This window comes from Camponotus vicinus, unplaced genomic scaffold (genome assembly GCF_025532165.1).
Source record: "Camponotus vicinus isolate PSW18456_S1 unplaced genomic scaffold, iyCamVici1.0 SCAF_4, whole genome shotgun sequence".
Taxonomy (NCBI): Eukaryota; Metazoa; Arthropoda; class Insecta; order Hymenoptera; family Formicidae; genus Camponotus; species Camponotus vicinus.
In genome coordinates, this window is record NW_028141976.1 from 10274526 (window position 1) to 10295891 (window position 21366).

A 21366-nucleotide genomic window follows, 5' to 3' on the forward strand; every position below is an offset into this window, starting at 1 on the left:
CGGTTATTGAACGGTCATCGAACGCCCGTCGAACGGAAATGAACGACCGTTGAACGGCTATTGAACGGAAATGAACGCCCGTCGATCGGCTATCGAACGGAAATGAACGGTCATCGAACGCCCATCGAACGGTCATCGAACGGTAATTGAACGGCTGTCGAACGACCGTTGAACGACATTAAACGGATATTGAACGCCCGTCGAACGGCTATTGAACGGAAATGAACACAATACTGCGTATACACACATCAGATTTATTAAAATATCTTAGCAAAAAAAATAATACATTCCTACAATATGGTAACACATTTCTAATAAGCATTACAATTAATTCTTCGTACTATATTTTCGTTACTATACTTTTAGCTTCTCTTCTTACTTTTTAAAATTGATAGTTATTTAGTTAACCAGTCGTCCCAGGTATTTTGACATTTGGGAGTCACTTTTTTCGCTTCTTCGCATACCTGATTAACGTAATCAAAATATTTGCCCCAAGCGCAAATCTGTAGTTGCTTCTTATCCTCTATGCACTCGTAATACAATCTGCAGTCACATTCGTGACGCCATAATGTAGGGACACCTTCTGGACATTCGCCAGGTTCTCCAGGTGATGGTGTAGGTGTAGGTGTAGAGTTGCATTCATCAGCTTCTCCCTTTATACATTTCTGTTCTGTCGAGCTAAAATATTGACCTTTCTTACACTCCTGAACGATCCAGCCTTCATTTTTGCATGCGTAATATTTTTTACAGTTACACTCGTGTTTCTTCTTTTCGCCCTGAGTACACGTTTCGTTATTTACCGGACAAGTGCCTTTTACGCATTGCGTCGAATCTACATCAAAGTAGTATCCTTCCATACATTCGTGCAAGATCTTCTGACAGTTCATACATGAGTAGTATTTATTACATTGGCATTCGTGATTGATAAGGTCACCGTCTTCACATTCAGTTCCTATTGCCTTGCAATTTTTCCCTGGAACGCAAGTTTTTCTATCCTTGTCAAAAAATTGTCCGAGCGGACAATCGCGCAGGGCCTTTTTTTTCTTTTTGCATTCGTAAAATTTAGTACATACGCACTCGTGCGGAAGTAGATCGCCATTGTTAACACATTCGGTTTCCTCGCCACCCCCGGAGCTACCCCCATCATTGCAGTCGCACTCCGAGTTTTCGGGCTTAACGCAACCTTGCCATTTGTTACTAAAGTATAAACCGGTCTTACAGGTTTTCAAGATCTTTTCTTGATTTTTGCATTCGTAATAGTGACTGCAACCCTTTTCGTAAGATATCAATTTCGGCGGGCAAGGGTCCGCCGCCGGACATTCGTTCTCTGCTTCAAAAGTAGCAGATTCATTTCCGGCGATCACATATGCGGCGGCCTGAGATGCCAGGAAGACAATGGCGATTAAGTATATTTCTGTGCCGAACAAAAAATATTGGGATCAAATTGACTGTTACAAGTGAAAAAATATATTATTTACATATAAAATTCGGATTCGTGCAAAAAAAATCTTGAGAAGTATCTCAATCAATTTTTCATAATCTTATTCTAGAAATTCATTAAACATGCTCACCCTTCATCGCCTGTCACTTGCTTTACTCGTTCTTGAAAAGAAGAGAATATCGTATCGTATATAAATATATCCTATTAACACGTCACTGTGATTAGTTTATAACTGTCCGAATTAAGGCGTATCCGCTTTTATAAATATGCATGGCGTTATCGCAAAAATCTTATGTTGCTTTATCGCAAAATACAAGGACAGATTATTACATCTGTTAAAAAAGATTAGCAGAACTGTACTTATTTTTTATGGAACCCTAAATACATTTTCTCTAATTCTCATATAAATTTGCATAGGTCCACAGAAAAAAACTATCATGTGTATTTAATAAAGATATAATAAAATATTTATTTTTGAATTAATAAATGTAACACGTTTCATACACAAATAAATTATTAATTTAAAAAATTTGTATAAATATTTTATAAAAGAACTACAATTTATACAAACATTTTCATATACCATAATATTTAAAAAAATATTTTCTTTATTTCCTTTATTGATTTGTACAATAATATAATTCATTTAAATCGCAAACTTTACTATAATTTTGTGATTTATCGAAATTTTTAAACTTGCAAGACATTCATCTAACATCTAGTAGCATTCAACTAATGCTTATAAAATATGTACGATCTTGATTGAAAATGTATTCTTTTTTAGAAGAAAGGATTATCAGTCTTATTACTCCGAAAAAGATATATTGCACAATAAAGCAATCTTTTCGTAATAATCATAAATTGATAAGTTTATGAAACATGAGGAAAGGAAAATTGAAATTATATTCATATATAAATTTGATTTCAATCAAGATAAGAGAAAGAATATTATTATATATATTCATCGTAATTAAAAAATATAAATAATGCATATATTAATTTTATATTAATTTTCGTATTACAAATGAATTTTGATTTAAATAGTAATCGCGATAAAATATTTTATCATTAACTCCTTTTAGATACGGTAAATCCATAATGTGAAATAATTAGCAATATTATTTATCGAAGTATTAATTGGCTCATGGCCGATGACAAAAGATGATAATAATAGAAAGATTAAAGTATTAATTCGTGATTCTCGGTTATAATATCATATCTATGGAAAAATCACAATTATACAATTGTGTGTATCGAGAAAGTAGAGACTTTTTAAATGAAATACTCGTGCGTAAATAGTTTCTAGTTCTTTTCAGTTCATTTTATTTTTTAATTCTTATGATAAAGCAACATAAGATTTTTGCTAAATAGCATTAAATAGCATTAAATAGACGATTTTAAGATTTGTTAAAATCAAAACTTTATTAGATAAATTTGTTAAAAATATTTCAACTTGTAGCAGATTATTTATTTATTACTTGTTAGATTTATTTTTTGTTAAATTTGTAATAAATTCGCTTGTTAGATTCGTAACAATTTATTTTCATTTATAATTGTTAAAAAACTTATCATTACAGACAAAGATAAATTCATCATATAATAATTATCGAGTAAATAATGTATAATTATCGAGAAAATTTTCAGAGATATGTATTATATTGAAACTTTTATTTCAAAAAAGAAAAAGAAAAAATGACAAATATTTCTTTAATATATTGTATTTTTCTTTGGCTTAAATTATATGTACATAGGAATATACTACAGAAAAAAAATATTGTTATTATAAGCATATTATTTCTTATCGAAACTATTCTATCAATAAAGTATTTTATCAATAAGGAATTGCCACATTATACTCTTGATAATATCGTAACAATGAATCGAGATATCGCCAAAATAAAATCTCAACTTTTCACTTTGAGATAATGAAAATGAGATTTTATTTTGGCGATATCTCGATTCATTGTTACGATATTATCAAGAGTATAATGTGGCAATTCCTTATTGATAAAATACTTTATTGATAGAATAGTTTCGATAAGAAATAATATGCTTATAATAACAATATTTTTTTTCTGTAGTATATTCCTATGTACATATAATTTAAGCCAAAGAAAAATACAATATATTAAAGAAATATTTGTCATTTTTTCTTTTTCTTTTTTGAAATAAAAGTTTCAATATAATACATATCTCTGAAAATTTTCTCGATAATTATACATTATTTACTCGATAATTATTATATGATGAATTTATCTTTGTCTGTAATGATAAGTTTTTTAACAATTATAAATGAAAATAAATTGTTACGAATCTAACAAGCGAATTTATTACAAATTTAACAAAAAATAAATCTAACAAGTAATAAATAAATAATCTGCTACAAGTTGAAATATTTTTAACAAATTTATCTAATAAAGTTTTGATTTTAACAAATCTTAAAATCGTCTATTTAATGCTATTTAATGCTATTTAGCAAAAATCTTATGTTGCTTTATCATAAGAATTAAAAAATAAAATGAACTGAAAAGAACTAGAAACTATTTACGCACGAGTATTTCATTTAAAAAGTCTCTACTTTCTCGATACACACAATTGTATAATTGTGATTTTTCCATAGATATGATATTATAACCGAGAATCACGAATTAATACTTTAATCTTTCTATTATTATCATCTTTTGTCATCGGCCATGAGCCAATTAATACTTCGATAAATAATATTGCTAATTATTTCACATTATGGATTTACCGTATCTAAAAGGAGTTAATGATAAAATATTTTATCGCGATTACTATTTAAATCAAAATTCATTTGTAATACGAAAATTAATATAAAATTAATATATGCATTATTTATATTTTTTAATTACGATGAATATATATAATAATATTCTTTCTCTTATCTTGATTGAAATCAAATTTATATATGAATATAATTTCAATTTTCCTTTCCTCATGTTTCATAAACTTATCAATTTATGATTATTACGAAAAGATTGCTTTATTGTGCAATATATCTTTTTCGGAGTAATAAGACTGATAATCCTTTCTTCTAAAAAAGAATACATTTTCAATCAAGATCGTACATATTTTATAAGCATTAGTTGAATGCTACTAGATGTTAGATGAATGTCTTGCAAGTTTAAAAATTTCGATAAATCACAAAATTATAGTAAAGTTTGCGATTTAAATGAATTATATTATTGTACAAATCAATAAAGGAAATAAAGAAAATATTTTTTTAAATATTATGGTATATGAAAATGTTTGTATAAATTGTAGTTCTTTTATAAAATATTTATACAAATTTTTTAAATTAATAATTTATTTGTGTATGAAACGTGTTACATTTATTAATTCAAAAATAAATATTTTATTATATCTTTATTAAATACACATGATAGTTTTTTTCTGTGGACCTATGCAAATTTATATGAGAATTAGAGAAAATGTATTTAGGGTTCCATAAAAAATAAGTACAGTTCTGCTAATCTTTTTTAACAGATGTAATAATCTGTCCTTGTATTTTGCGATAAAGCAACATAAGATTTTTGCGATAACGCCATGCATATTTATAAAAGCGGATACGCCTTAATTCGGACAGTTATAAACTAATCACAGTGACGTGTTAATAGGATATATTTATATACGATACGATATTCTCTTCTTTTCAAGAACGAGTAAAGCAAGTGACAGGCGATGAAGGGTGAGCATGTTTAATGAATTTCTAGAATAAGATTATGAAAAATTGATTGAGATACTTCTCAAGATTTTTTTTGCACGAATCCGAATTTTATATGTAAATAATATATTTTTTCACTTGTAACAGTCAATTTGATCCCAATATTTTTTGTTCGGCACAGAAATATACTTAATCGCCATTGTCTTCCTGGCATCTCAGGCCGCCGCATATGTGATCGCCGGAAATGAATCTGCTACTTTTGAAGCAGAGAACGAATGTCCGGCGGCGGACCCTTGCCCGCCGAAATTGATATCTTACGAAAAGGGTTGCAGTCACTATTACGAATGCAAAAATCAAGAAAAGATCTTGAAAACCTGTAAGACCGGTTTATACTTTAGTAACAAATGGCAAGGTTGCGTTAAGCCCGAAAACTCGGAGTGCGACTGCAATGATGGGGGTAGCTCCGGGGGTGGCGAGGAAACCGAATGTGTTAACAATGGCGATCTACTTCCGCACGAGTGCGTATGTACTAAATTTTACGAATGCAAAAAGAAAAAAAAGGCCCTGCGCGATTGTCCGCTCGGACAATTTTTTGACAAGGATAGAAAAACTTGCGTTCCAGGGAAAAATTGCAAGGCAATAGGAACTGAATGTGAAGACGGTGACCTTATCAATCACGAATGCCAATGTAATAAATACTACTCATGTATGAACTGTCAGAAGATCTTGCACGAATGTATGGAAGGATACTACTTTGATGTAGATTCGACGCAATGCGTAAAAGGCACTTGTCCGGTAAATAACGAAACGTGTACTCAGGGCGAAAAGAAGAAACACGAGTGTAACTGTAAAAAATATTACGCATGCAAAAATGAAGGCTGGATCGTTCAGGAGTGTAAGAAAGGTCAATATTTTAGCTCGACAGAACAGAAATGTATAAAGGGAGAAGCTGATGAATGCAACTCTACACCTACACCTACACCATCACCTGGAGAACCTGGCGAATGTCCAGAAGGTGTCCCTACATTATGGCGTCACGAATGTGACTGCAGATTGTATTACGAGTGCATAGAGGATAAGAAGCAACTACAGATTTGCGCTTGGGGCAAATATTTTGATTACGTTAATCAGGTATGCGAAGAAGCGAAAAAAGTGACTCCCAAATGTCAAAATACCTGGGACGACTGGTTAACTAAATAACTATCAATTTTAAAAAGTAAGAAGAGAAGCTAAAAGTATAGTAACGAAAATATAGTACGAAGAATTAATTGTAATGCTTATTAGAAATGTGTTACCATATTGTAGGAATGTATTATTTTTTTTGCTAAGATATTTTAATAAATCTGATGTGTGTATACGCAGTATTGTGTTCATTTCCGTTCAATAGCCGTTCGACGGGCGTTCAATATCCGTTTAATGTCGTTCAACGGTCGTTCGACAGCCGTTCAATTACCGTTCGATGACCGTTCGATGGGCGTTCGATGACCGTTCATTTCCGTTCGATAGCCGATCGACGGGCGTTCATTTCCGTTCAATAGCCGTTCAACGGTCGTTCATTTCCGTTCGACGGGCGTTCGATGACCGTTCAATAACCGTTCGATCAGGGTTGACGCATTATATTATAATGTTATATTATATCATGCTAATTTGCATGGGAACATGCATACTTTGTCTTACGACGCGTTTTTGGTAAAGCGATAATGATACGTCCCTATTCTAAAGTTTCGTGCTGAGACCTCGTTGTCTCCTCACAAAGTCGCGATATGATAATATTAATATTATATTATATACCATGCTGAGTTGCATGGGACCGCGCATACTTTTGTCTTACGACGCGTTTTTGATATGGTGATAATGCCACATCTCGACTATAAAATCTCGTGCCGAGACCTCGTTCTCTCATCAGAAAGTTCTGACCGGTGCACGAGTTAAGAAGAAATATTATATTAAGTAAAGATTTAAAATAAAGGAATATATATGGATCGCATAAATATTTACCCCGAGTGGAAAAATACAGTATTCGATATGTTATGCATCGTATTTATGAAGCTGACGTCCCTGTGGAATGTAAGTATCGTTTTTGTGAATATTTTGTGAAAAATTGTGAAAAACTTGTGAAAAAAAAATTGTGTAATAATAAATATTTTTGATATAGTTCCAGGACGAAATGGAAATTCCCGGGTTCGTGAACATTGAGCGTCGACGCTGGGTGCGGGCTGAGAGGGAGGACTTCTTCTATATGTGGGGCGACACCCCGGAGAGTCGCCAAGTTGAAGATATTTTCGACCTGCGGCGGCTCTTCGGGGAAGAGCCCTACGATAACATAGAAGAACAGTGGGAACAAGAAAATTGGAACATAGAAGAAGAGGAAGAGGAGCAGGAGGAGGAAGAGGAAAGAGAAGAGGAGGAAGAGGAGGAAGAGGAGGATGGGGAAAGAGAAGAGAATGAGGAGCAGGATGAAGAAAGAGAAGAGGAATGGATTGAGACAGATGTAAGTGTTTTTTTTCTTTTTATAAATCTTATCGTAATATATTTCTATTAATGCAGCATCATTTTTTTGTTCCAGGAGTTGCCTTCCCCTTAGCCCGGCGCGTCACCCCCCCCCCCCTATATATATATATATATATATATATATATATATATATATATTTTGTAACGATGCACCCCCTGCACGTTACTTTGTACCCGGCATGCGATCCGCCGGAAGCTGCCGCCCGGCAGAACACCCGCCGGGCAGAGGCAGGGGCGCGGTGCGCCCACATTTTTTTTAAGCGTAACACGTACCGTATACGGCTTTAAGCCGTTAGGCTAAATTAGCCGAAAACGACCGAGCGTCGCCGATGCGGCCCGAACCGCCGACCGGCGAAAACCCGCGTTCGGCGCACTTCCCGAACCCCTCCGAACGGGCCCGACCATACCGTTTTTCCGAAACCCATTCGGAAGGGGTAATACCGCCGCGTGCCGACGCGGGTAATTAGCCGGTATAAAAAGGCCGCATTCGGCAAATTAAGCACCTTTTTCCGATCCGCTCACGCAAGTGAAAAGATCCGAAAACCTAGACCGCTCCAAAAGAATTAGCCAACTTTCAAGATCCGGAGGTAGAGCGCACTCTTCCTCCATCGAGCACTCTCGATTCTTGACATAGGCTCGTTCCATATGAGCATTCTTCCGACCGAGAGAAACCGAATCAGAGTGCACTCCGGTTCGATCGAGAGATCTCGATATCGGTCTAACATCAGACCGCCTAAACGCCCGGTGCATACACCTCGGGGTAGAGAGGAGAGCTACCTCGGACGAGGCATTCTCGTCGGCACGGCGTTCCCGGAATTTCTTATCTCCGTTAGGAAATACTCGCGAATTTCCAAGAACCGTACGCTTATCATCTGCGTAAAAACGGGGCTAGACCGAAAGCTCAGACGAGCGACAAAAACAAGAGCCACGCTATGTCAAACGGTCTTTGACCGCGCCGTTTGTAAACACACGCGGTATACGCGCATTCCAACGTGCGAACCCGCGAAAGATATTAAAGCACGGGTTACTTGTGCATCGCGACCGTATACACGCTGCATCGTACCATCACACCGTACACGCATATGATCGAACATTTATACCTTTTATTTATATACGCTGCATCGTACCGTCACACCGTACACGCATACGATCGAACATTTATACCTTTCATTTATACACGCTGCATCGTACCGTCATACTATACCCGCATACGTTTGACCAGTTATACATTTCTCTTCTGTACATATTTAACGTAAATAAAACCTCGCTTTTATTTTCTGACGAAAACCCGGAGCGTGATCTTTGAGCTTGCCTAACCGAAAACCGAATCCTGATCCCGGCTGCGATTATCCGCCGGCGAGCGCGGAGTTGGTCCGTGACAATTTTTTTTATTTTTTTATATTTTATTATTATTATATATTTTATTATATATATTATATATTAAGTACACACACACACACACACACACAAATGTATAACACACTTTAAAATAAATTTTATATTTGTCATTTATAAAAAATGCAGTTATTTACGCACCTTTCCCTTGCGCTCCCATCCATTGGTATCTCTCTCTCTCTCGCGCGCTAGTTGTAAGTATCGCGATATCTTCGTTGCGCTCTCTCTCGCGCGTTAATCTTAAGTTCTCTCTATCTTTGTCATTGATCTTTCGCGCTATCTCTTGCTCTCGCGCTTAGATAGAATAAGTAATCTCTCTCGCACGCGCTATGACACAAAAAATGTACAACTTTAATAAATTTTATATTTAGTTTTGAAAAAAGAAATGTATTTATTTACGCACTTTTCCCTTGTGCTCCCATCCCTCGCGTTATCTCTCTCTCGCGCGCTAGTTAGTCTCACGTCATTAGCGCTAGTAAGTCTCACGATATTATCGTTGTCTCTCTCGCACGCGTTGTTCTCGCGATATTATCGTTGTCTCTTTCGCACGCGTTGTTCGCGATATTATCGTTCTCTCTCTTTCATATGCTCGTCGCTATCACTCACTCACTCACTCACTTACTTTTGCGTCGTCCTTCTCCCACCTATGCGTCATCTTACAATGCGTCGTCCTTGTCCCACGTTGACGTCATCCTTGTCATACGTTGACGCTATCCTTCTCGCACGTTGATGCCATCCTTGTCGCACTGTCCTCTTCACACACTTAGCGCTATCCTTTTCCCACACGTAGCGCTATCCTTCTCACACCTTCGCACCATCTTCTTTCCGCGGATCCCCCTTCTCCTCGCGGACCCCCCTCGACCATCGCTCGCGCCGCGGATCCCCCTTCCCCGCGCGTGACGTCACCCCCCCCACGCGTGACGTCACCCCCCGCGCCGCGGTTCCTCCCTCGCACCTCACTTCCCCTGAGAGGACCTGGGTTAGAAACCTCATAGTCTTACTACTGTTTTTCTATAATTTTTTCTTATTTTTAAGATATTAAGTCCTCTGATTAATCATTGTCATGTATTAAATTATGAAAAACGAGAGATTACATGAACTTTTCCTTTCTTTTTCTTGCAAATTAATTTATTTCAGTGATCAAAGAAATCAAAGAATTGCTAGAAAGACTTACGTGATTTTTCGTTTTTAACTTAACACAATATTCAATATAATTGCAATAAAATTAAAAGATCACTTTTTTATTTCTTGTCCATTTCTGTTTAGGTGCCATAATGAGTCGTTTTAAAAATGAATCATTGAAAACAGCTGAGGAGTCTATGAAGCGCTGGTTGAATACTTCTGGTCAACGTAAATGAAAGAATAATAATTTTTACTGTGCAATGTTTTTAAAAGTGATATTTATATTCTCTACTATATACTTTAATATTAACTACTTTAATATATTCTACTATTACTGTGCAATAATAACGTTTATAAATGATATTATTTGTAACATGTAATATTATTTGTGATATTAATAATAAATGTATCATAAACAGTCAAATATGTTTATTAATTACTATCTTAATGTCTCTAGCAATAATTTTGAACAGTCAAAAAGGAATGTCAAAATTACGTCATTGTGAACATCAAGACAACATCAAAATTTTATACAATTTGATGTCATTTTGACGAACTAAAATTTGACCATATTTATACATCAATTTGACATCATTTTGACATTTCTGTTCTCCTTGGAATAGAGAAATTTATTCATTATATGATTACAACACTTGAAAATAAGATATTTTATTAGGCTATTAATAAATAATTTATATATTTACAGAAAGAAAGTTTGATATTATTTTTAATGTAAAACGCGTATACATTTCTTAAGAATAAAAGTTCTAAATAATAAAGATGTGTGTGTGTGTGTGTGTGTGTGTGTGTGTGTGTGTGTGTGTGTGTGTGTGTGTGTACACATCTTTATTATTTAACATTTTTATTCTTATATATATATATATATATATATATATATACATATATACAGGGTGACCCATTTTAACTTAGGCAGCCAAATAACTCGAAAAACAAGCAAGATAGAGAAAAATGTTTTAGACAAAAGTTGTATGGTTTCGAGGGGGCCATAAGATGGTATCATTGGTTTGACCTTGAAGAGTCATTTGAAGGTCACGTGAAGGTCACTTCAATTTTTTTAAATGGAATACCCTATATATTTTTGTACATTCTTGTAGCTTATTTCGAGAGCTTTCCAAAACACTATAATTAAGTACCTTTCCGTTAAGTACTTTTTGAGTTATGATGCTTGAAATAATTTCTTAATTTTACATAAACCGTAAAATATCTTGTAAAATATTCATTTTTCGATTATCTTACCTTAATACTTTTATGTACAAAATAATGAGAGGAATCAATTGGTGTAAAGAAAACACATAGTTGTTTTTAAGAAAAAATATGGAATTGTTAATTGCAAATTACATATTTTTTCTTCGAAACAACTATGTGTTTTCTTTACACCAATTGATTCCTCTCATTATTTTGTACATAAAACTATTAAGGTAAGGTAATCGAAAAATGAATATTTTACAAGATATTTTACGGTTTATGTAAAATTAAGAAATTATTTCAAGCCTCATAACTCAAAAAGTACTTAACGAAAATGTACTTAATTATAGTGTTTTGGAAAGCTCTCGAGATGAGCTACAAGAATGTACAAAAATATATAGGATGTTCCATTTAAAAAAATTGAAGTGACCTTCACGTGACCTTCAAATGACTCTTCAAGGTCAAACCAATGATACCATCTTATGGCCCCCTCGAAACCATACAACTTTTGTCTAAAACATTTTTCTCTATCTTGCTTATTTTTCGAGTTATTTGGCTGCCTAAGTTAAAATGGGTCACCCTGTATATGTGGGTGGGGGTATGTGTGGTATGTACGTATGTATGTACGTATATATGCATAAAAGCGATGCGAGAGTTACGTGAGGAAGCGAGAAGGACGAGTGAAATAAGAGCGAACGAGATAGAAATGTAAAGCCGTTACGTATAGATGGCGTTAATTGAAAAGCCGGTAACTGCCGCCGCCTTCATGTAACGGGTGGCAGTGAAAGCTGGCGGCGCCAATATAACGCGTGTGCGGAGTCGCACAGCTCTCTCTCGCCTCCGAATAGCGGAATAAAGAAGTCTTTCAAACTGTGATCAATAAAGTATATATATTTCAATTAAAAGAGTCTATTCCATCCGTCCGGTTTCTCTCGTCATCATCCTCCTTCGACGAACAATTCAAATCTGGTTGACGGCAGCCGCGGAATTAACATAAATTCAGAGCCATCCTGAGTAATAGCTTTCAACATCAGAAGCGGGATCACCGGCTGGTGGAATCCTTGTACGTACACAGGCCAAGGTCAAGATCGGGACACCTGCGTAAAGAAAAACGAGCGTCTTAATACGGCTCACGGTCGAGCAACTGCGACAGGAAGCAGCCAGGTACCGCCTTCCAACGACAGGGAGGAAAATCGATTTGATCGAGACGATCATTGCACATCTCGAGGTCAATGGTCCTGTCGCAGATCTGTTGGGGTCAACTCCGGGTCAAGAGGACCCCGGAGACGGAGCAGGCCCTTCGAGGCGACCGGATTCGCCGGAGCAGAGCGATGTCCTTCGCCAGATGGTTAACGCGCTGCAGAACGTTATCCGACGGCAGGACGAGGAACGAGAGGAGCAAAGGCGCTGTTTCCAGGAGCAGCAGCGGCAGTTCGGCCAGCTACTGGAAGTCCTCACGACGCAGAGGACCACGGGCGCGCCGGCGGTGAACGGCGCTTCAGAACGTGAGAATCCAGTTCCTGGGCCGTCTGGTTTTTCAGAAAGATCGACCTCGAGCCAAGAGGCACCCCCTGCCAGGGCGTCAGCGTGGTCGACGGGCGGCGCGATTCAAGCGTTGGCCTCACAGATTCCAGAGTTTTCGGGAAAGGAGGACGAAAACGTGCGAGCCTGGGTCCGCAGAATCGAGAAGATCGTCCAGGTGCACGGAGTTGGCGACGGCGTTACGTTGCTAGCAGCCTCCAGCAAATTTTCAGGATCTGCCCGGAGATGGTTCGACATCCAGGGCGGAGCGGCGATCGAGTCGTGGACGGGTCTCCGCGACGAGCTGGTCAAAGTATTTGATCAGAAGGTGCCATTCTTCAAGGTCATGCAGAAGATTGAAGGTAGAAAATGGTTACCGGCCAGGGAGACCTACGATGAGTACGCCATAGATAAATTGGCGCTCATGCATCGGGTGGACTTGACGGAGAAAGACAAAATCCACCTGCTGATTGGCGGCATCACACTCTCCTCGCTGCGCGGCACGGCGTTATCCTTGAACGCAACGACGGTGGACGGCTTCATGGAGGACATGAGGCGCATCACGCAAGGCGTCATGGACCAGGACAGGAAGCCGACGGCGACGAACTCGCCGGCCAAGCCCAAGGATGGAGCCTGCAGGAACTGCGGGAAGAAGGGTCACGGCCACAAAGAATGCAGAGGTGAGATTATTTGTTTTTATTGTAAAGAGAAGGGACATCGACGCTTCGATTGTCCGCTTCTCAAGAAGAAAGACGGGAAAGGACAGAAACAGACGGTAACGTCGGCGGTGGCGGCTGGAGTCTCGGAGGAGTGTTCCTCGGCGGACGTGGTGGCAGACGTGGTGGCAGTCGTCCAGGAGGGTCCTCACCGGCTCGTCATCGAAGACCCCGTGATCGACGTCGATAGTCTGTTGGGCAAACGCAGACAATTAGCGGCGTTAGTTGATACTGGTAGTCCCGTTTCTTTCATGAAATTTAATATATTCTGTAATTATGTAAAGCCGGCGCGAGTAAGGTTGAATTCGACAAATAGAGTATTAAAAAATTTGAGCGATCGAGCATTAGAAATTTGCGGAACCGTTAAAGTTCATATATCATTGCGAGCGATACCAGGAATTGAATTTTTGATATCTTTCTTTGTGTTAAAAAACGTTTCTTTTAGCGCTGACTTGATCATAGGTCGCGACTTTTTCATAAACGAAAATCTTACATTGATATTGAAGCCTCCAGCTCAAGGGCAAAACAACACGGTCGAATTGTTTGCCCACTTGCCTCTTTGTGTTGAGGAGCGAAATAATAGCCTAGAACAAACAATCGATAACCTTACAACAGACTTCGGATATGACACAGAAAAACGATTAAAAACATTGATTCGCGATATAGAAAATAAAGAGATTATACCGGTAGAAGATGACTACTGCGTGAAGGTCAGGCTCAAAGATGAATCCGTGTACGCGTACGCTCCCCGGAGATTCGCGCACACCGAACGCCTTCAGATGAGGAAAATTACCGACGATCTCCTCCAACGGGATATTATACGGCAAAGCGTATCCCCGTATTGCGCAAGGGTCGTCCCTGTAAGGAAAAAAGACGGTAGCATGAGACTGTGGTGCTTATTACGGCGAGGTGAAAATTACAAAAGTGAACAGATTTACTAGATTTCAACAAATGAAATTGTAGATACTCTAGTGAATTTCCTCACTTTTGTTATTTTCACTTCGTTTCAAAAACCGTAATAGGCCCCTGTGTGTCGATTTACGACCATTAAATAATAAAATTATAAAACAAAAATATCCATTCCCCGTAATCGAAGAATGTCTCGCGAGACTCGGGGACAATAAAGTATTTTCTTTGTTAGACTTAAAAGATAGCTTTCATCAAATAAAAGTACATGAAGATTCGATGAAGTATTTTTCGTTCGCGACTCCCGACGGACAATTCGAATATAAAAGACTTCCATTCGGTTATTGTGAAGCACCAGCCGAATTTCAGAAAAGATTGATACAAATTTTAAGTTCATTCATTCGGGAGGATAAAGTAATTCTGTATATCGATGATGTGTTAATCCCGTCAAAAACCGTTGAAGAAAATTTAAAGACAATAAAAGAAATTATGCTCGTACTTAAGAAATATGGATTCGCGTTAAACTTACCTAAATGCAAATTTCTTAGAGAAAAGATAGAGTTCCTCGGTTACATAATTTCAAAAGACGGACTTACGTTAAGCTCGCGGCACACGGAAGCCGTAAAAAATTATAAACAACCAGAAGATCGTCTTCAATTGCAGAGATTTCTCGGTCTCGTAAATTACTTCCGGAGATTCATTAATAATTACGCGGGGATAGCACAACCGCTCCAAAATCTCTTAAAAAAAGATGTAAAATTTGAATTTGACAACGCGAGTATCGAATCTTTTAATCAATTGAAAGAGAAACTCACTTCGACGCCGGTGTTACGCCTGTATAATCCTGCAGCAGAAACGCAGCTGCACACAGACGCCTGTAGTACGGGCCTCGGCGCGATCTTACTTCAGAGACAGGATGACCAGTCCTGGGCCCCAGTTGCGTATTTCAGCCAGACCACGAACAGTGCTGAAAGAAATTATCATAGCTATGAATTGGAAATGTTAGCCGTTGTGCGAGCTATAGAAAGATTCCATTTATATTTGTATGGTTTAAACTTTACTATAATAACGGATTGTAATGCGATTGTATATGCGGTGAAAAAGGCGAATCTTAATCCGAGAATAGCGAGATGGACTCTCGCGCTTCAAAATTATACGTTTAATATAACTCACCGGCCCGGTTCACGCATGTCTCACGTGGATGCACTCAGCCGTAGCGTCGCATACGTAAATGAGCTTCCTCTCGAGCGCGAGTTGGAGTTCCGTCAATTGGCTGACCCTAGAATACACGAAATAGCGAAAGAATTAGAAATGCGAGATAACGACCGATTCAACTTAATAGATGGACTAGTATATCGACGCGAAAACGAACATATGAAATTTGTAGTGCCTGAATCAATGATAATGAGCATTTTACGGGCTCATCACGATGACATGGCACATTGTGGCGCGGAAAAAACATTATTAGGCATAAAACAGAATTATTGGTTCCCTTCTATGCGGAAAAAGACGTATGAGTATACAGGGTGACCCATTTTAACTTAGGCAGCCAAATAACTCGAAAAATAAGCAAGATAGAGAAAAATGTTTTAGACAAAAGTTGTATGGTTTCGAGGGGGCCATAAGATGGTATCATTGGTTTGACCTTGAAGAGTCATTTGAAGGTCACGTGAAGGTCACTTCAATTTTTTTAAATGGAACATCCTATATATTTTTGTACATTCTTGTAGCTCATCTCGAGAGCTTTCCAAAACACTATAATTAAGTACATTTTCGTTAAGTACTTTTTGAGTTATGAGGCTTGAAATAATTTCTTAATTTTACATAAACCGTAAAATATCTTGTAAAATATTCATTTTTCGATTACCTTACCTTAATAGTTTTATGTACAAAATAATGAGAGGAATCAATTGGTGTAAAGAAAACACATAGTTGTTTCGAAGAAAAAATATGTAATTTGCAATTAACAATTCCATATTTTTTCTTAAAAACAACTATGTGTTTTCTTTACACCAATTGATTCCTCTCATTATTTTGTACATAAAAGTATTAAGGTAAGATAATCGAAAAATGAATATTTTACAAGATATTTTACGGTTTATGTAAAATTAAGAAATTATTTCAAGCATCATAACTCAAAAAGTACTTAACGGAAAGGTACTTAATTATAGTGTTTTGGAAAGCTCTCGAAATAAGCTACAAGAATGTACAAAAATATATAGGGTATTCCATTTAAAAAAATTGAAGTGACCTTCACGTGACCTTCAAATGACTCTTCAAGGTCAAACCAATGATACCATCTTATGGCCCCCTCGAAACCATACAACTTTTGTCTAAAACATTTTTCTCTATCTTGCTTATTTTTCGAGTTATTTGGCTGCCTAAGTTAAAATGGGTCACCCTGTATAGAAAATTGTCTCACCTGTCTTATGGCTAATAGTGCGACAAACAGATTCCAGAGAGAGACTGCTCTGTATCCTTTGCCCAGCTCCCCGATGCAGATACTGCATGCTGATCATTTTGGACCGCTGCAAGATACTCCTGAAAATTTCAAACATATATTAGTAATAGTAGATGCTTTTACCAGATTCACGTGGTTATTTGCAACAAAGTCGACAAGCTCTAAAGAAGTTATATCCCATATGGGAAAAATGTTCAATACTTTTGGAAGACCGTTGGAATTAATAACAGATAGAGGCACGGCTTACACGTCACATGAATTTGCTGATTTTGTCAATGATAATCGTATAAAGCACAGAAAAGTAGCAGTAGCGGCACCATGGGCAAATGGTATGGTAGAGCGAGTCAACAGGTTCATCAAAACTTCTCTCACGAAGCTGTTACACACATCCTCTGATTGGAATCAACATCTAGGAACATTACAATATATAATAAATAATACTTACCACTCAAGTGTTAAGACGAGTCCAGCAAAACTCCTCTTAGGTTTTGATCAGCGAAGCCACACCGATTCAACCTTTGCTCAGTTTACTCAGGTTCTTGCTAACGTTGATTCTGATCTAGAAAAAGAAAGAGAGGAATATAGAGATAAAGCCCTTCAGGCAACAGATGCGATAAGAAGTTATAACAAAAATTATCAAGACCAGCGTAGTATTAAGCCAACAATATACAAAGAAGGCGACTATGTATTAATTAGGGATACTCGTAATATACCCGGCAAAAACACTAAATTAAAGCCAAATTATAAAGGTCCTTACCTAGTTGCAAAAAGCCTGGGAAATAATAGATATGTCATCCGTGACATCCCTGGCTACAATCTGACAGCTAAACCATTGGACACAATTCTCTCCGCGGATCGGATTAAGCCGTGGGTCAGGCTAAAGGACTCTACAAATAATTAAAATGAATATCGTAATAAGTTAGTAATAAGGCATAAATCTACGTTTATTTTAAGATATTATTGTTAAATTAGTTTGAATAAGACACTACATACGCTTAAGGCCAAAGAAACGCGCAAATTACCTGTATAAAACACTGAGAGCACTCACTAGTATTGTAATAACCATCACTCTCACTTATTGCGACGTTAACTGTTAATGTAAAAAAATAACGTTAAAAATATAAAATATGTGGTCGGTAAAGTAGAAACCAACCGACGCACCGAGACGGTGCGTAAGGCCAAGATGGCCGAAGCTGTAAAGCCGTTACGTATAGATGGCGTTAATTGAAAAGCCGGTAACTGCCGCCGCCTTCATGTAACGGGTGGCAGTGAAAGCTGGCGGCGCCAATATAACGCGTGTGCGGAGTCGCACAGCTCTCTCTCGCCTCCGAATAGCGGAATAAAGAAGTCTTTCAAACTGTGATCAATAAAGTATATATATTTCAATTAAAAGAGTCTATTCCATCCGTCCGGTTTCTCTCGTCATCATCCTCCTTCGACGAACAATTCAAATCTGGTTGACGGCAGCCGCGGAATTAACATAAATTCAGAGCCATCCTGAGTAATAGCTTTCAGAAATAGCACGAACAACGAGAACTCGAGCTCGAGAATCAGATTTTTCTTGCGCGCTATTATTTTCCTCTCGCTCGCATCTATTACTGTCTCGCTCGCTCCTATTACTGTCTCGCTCGCTCCTATTATTGTCTCGCTCGTTCTTGTTGCTGTTTCGCTCGCTCTCGATTCTTGGGTCCGCTTATCATTCCGGGCTATCTATCACGACTGCCAAGTGTGACAGAGAAAGCAAGACCATGAGTAGAGAGCGAGCGAGATGACCTATCATCAAAGAGTTCCGAAGTCTCTTACAATCGGTTTCTTCGCTTCCTCTCCATTCGCAATTCACGAAAAAGTAAACATCTTATAAAATAAAAATTGAAACTTTTATTTTTAATTTCATCGGTTTAAAAGTAATTTTAATGAATTAAAGAGATTTTTGCGATTAAAATGATATCAAACACGACGTAAATCGGGTAATTTTTAATTAGTCTGATAATAAAAATTTTATAATTATATTTTATAATTATATTTAACTAAATTTATACGATTTATATCGTGTTTGATATTATTTTAATCTTAAAATTCTCATTATTCAATTAAAATTACTTTCAAATGAATAAAAAATGCATTTAATTTTTTGACATATATTCGTGAATATTATAAATGAAGTCTCGTGTAAGAAACTTCGGAATCTGCGACATCGGGAATTTTTTCATTATTTATAATAATACACGACTTTAAATTGCCATAAAATAAAAACTAAAGCTTTGATATTTTATTTGATCTTTTTGATTAAAAGGGATTAATGAAATTTTTAAAATTGAAAATTATTCTAATAAAATATTGGGTTTAATATGATTTCAATCGTAAAAATCAATGTGTACATGTATATAATAAAACTCTTAATTTCTCATAATTATAATTTTATTTTAATAAATTAATAGTGTCTAATTTAAACTATAATTTTGAAAATAAGACTACATTGTATAAAATGTTGCATTGTACTTTACTTAATTTATCTTACTGAACATAACTTTAGAATTAATTTGATTTTTACGATTGAAATCACATTAAATCCAATATTTTATTAGAATAATTTTCAATTTCAAAAATTTCATTAATCCCTTTTAATCAAAAAGATCAAATAAAATATCAAAGCTTTAGTTTTTATTTTATGGCAATTTAAAGTCGTATATTATTATAAATAATGAAAAAATTTCCGATGTCGCAGATTCCGAAGCTTCTTACACGAGACTTCATTTATAATATTCACGAATATATGTCAAAAAATTAAATGCATTTTTTATTCATTTGAAAGTAATTTTAATGGAATAATGAGAATTTTGAGATTAAAATAATATCAAACACGATATAAATCGCATAAATTTAGTTAAATATAATTATAAAATTTTTATTATCAGACTAATTAAAAATTACCCGATTTACGTCGTGTTTGATATCATTTTAATCGCAAAAATCTCTTTAATTCATTTAAATTACTTTCAAACCGATGAAATTAAAAATAAAAGTTTCAATTTTTATTTTATAAGATGTTTACATTTTCGTGAATTGCGAATGGATAGAGGAAGCGAAGAAACCGATTGTAAGAGACTTCGGAACTCTTTGATGATAGGTCATCTCGCTCGCTCTCTACTCATGGTCTTGCTTTCTCTGTCACACTTGGCAGTCGTGATAGATAGCCCGGAATGATAAGCGGACCCAAGAATCGAGAGCGAGTGAAACAGCAACAAGAACGAGCGAGACAATAATAGGAGCGAGCGAGACAGTAATAGGAGCGAGCGAGAGGAAAATAATAGCGCGCAAGAAAAATCCGATTCTCGAGCTCGAGTCCTCGTTGCTCGTACTATTTCTATCTTGCTCGCTCCTATTACTATCTCGCTCGCTCCTATTACTATCTCGCTCGCTTCTGTTATTGTTTCACTCGCTCTTACGTACTCATATACTGTCATGTTCATCTCGTTATCAAGCCTGCCGCTGGCAAGCGGCCGATGGCAAATTGTGACAAATAAATAAGTTAATCATTTTAAGATATATTTATAAGGGTATGCGAGTAATTTTAATGGAATAATGAAAATTTTGCGATTAAAATAACATCAAACACGGTATCAATCGGATAAATGTATTTAAATATATATAATCAAAATGTTTATTATCAGACTAATTAAAAATTATCCGATTTTTATTTTATAAGATGTTTACATTCGCGAGGAAGCCGAGTCGGCTTATCTTTACGACCTGTCAAGTGCGAGAGCGACAGCGAAACCGCGAGTCGAGAGCGAGCGAGATGACCTATCATCAAAGAATTCCGAAGTCTCTTACAATCGGCTTCTTCACTTCCTCTATCCATTCGCAATTTACGAGATTATAAAGTAAAAACTGAAACTTTTATTTTTTATTTTATCGATATGAAAGTAATTTTAATGAATTATTGAGATTTTTGCGATTAAAATGATATCAAACACGACGTAAATCGGATAATTTTTAATTGGTCTGATAATAAAAATTTTGATTATATATTTAACTACGTTTATCCGATTGATACCGTGTTTGTTATTTTAATCGCAAAATTTTCATTATTCCATTAAAATTACTTCTATACCCTTATAAATATATCTTAAAATAATTAACTTATTTATTTGTCATAATTTGTCATCGGCCGCTTGCCAGCGGCAGATTTGATAACGAGATGAGCATGACAGTATATGAGTACGTAAGAGCGAGTGAAACAATAACAGAAGCGAGCGAGATAGTAATAGGAGCGAGCGAGAGAGAAATAGTATGCCAGGCTGCAAGAAAGACTCTATATCCAAGCTTCGTTGCTCGTGCTATTGCTATCTCGTTCGCTCTTATTGCCATTTCGCTCTCTCTTATTACCTTCTCGCTTGCT

General features: G+C 36.4%; 2 protein-coding genes and 1 long non-coding RNA gene across 3 annotated transcripts; 1 reads left to right on the top strand and 2 right to left on the bottom strand.

The window, feature by feature from the left end:
- Positions 1 to 249: 249 nt before the first annotated feature.
- Positions 250 to 1662, bottom strand: LOC145970831 (peritrophin-48-like). Its single transcript, XM_083097836.1, has 2 exons — positions 1572 to 1662; positions 250 to 1414 (listed from the first exon to the last, which is right to left on the bottom strand). The coding sequence occupies exons 1-2, from the start codon at positions 1576 to 1578 to the stop codon at positions 396 to 398; spliced, it is 1026 nt and encodes a 341-aa protein (XP_082953962.1). The 5' UTR covers positions 1579 to 1662; the 3' UTR covers positions 250 to 395.
- Positions 1663 to 5059: 3397 nt separating this feature from the next.
- LOC145970832 (peritrophin-48-like) lies at positions 5060 to 6472 on the top strand. The gene is made up of 2 exons (XM_083097837.1): positions 5060 to 5150; positions 5308 to 6472. Exons 1-2 carry the CDS (start codon positions 5144 to 5146, stop codon positions 6324 to 6326), a joined length of 1026 nt encoding a protein of 341 aa, XP_082953963.1. The 5' UTR covers positions 5060 to 5143; the 3' UTR covers positions 6327 to 6472.
- A 5759-nt stretch (positions 6473 to 12231) lies between these two features.
- On the bottom strand, positions 12232 to 18145 carry LOC145970108 (uncharacterized). Its single transcript, XR_014438324.1, has 11 exons — positions 17987 to 18145; positions 17722 to 17851; positions 17410 to 17523; positions 17212 to 17340; positions 16926 to 17044; positions 15677 to 15782; positions 15319 to 15470; positions 14282 to 14455; positions 14091 to 14202; positions 13259 to 13788; positions 12232 to 13185 (listed from the first exon to the last, which is right to left on the bottom strand). It is a non-coding gene; the product is annotated as an uncharacterized LOC145970108 (long non-coding RNA).
- Between the last annotated feature and the right edge of the window lie 3221 nt (positions 18146 to 21366).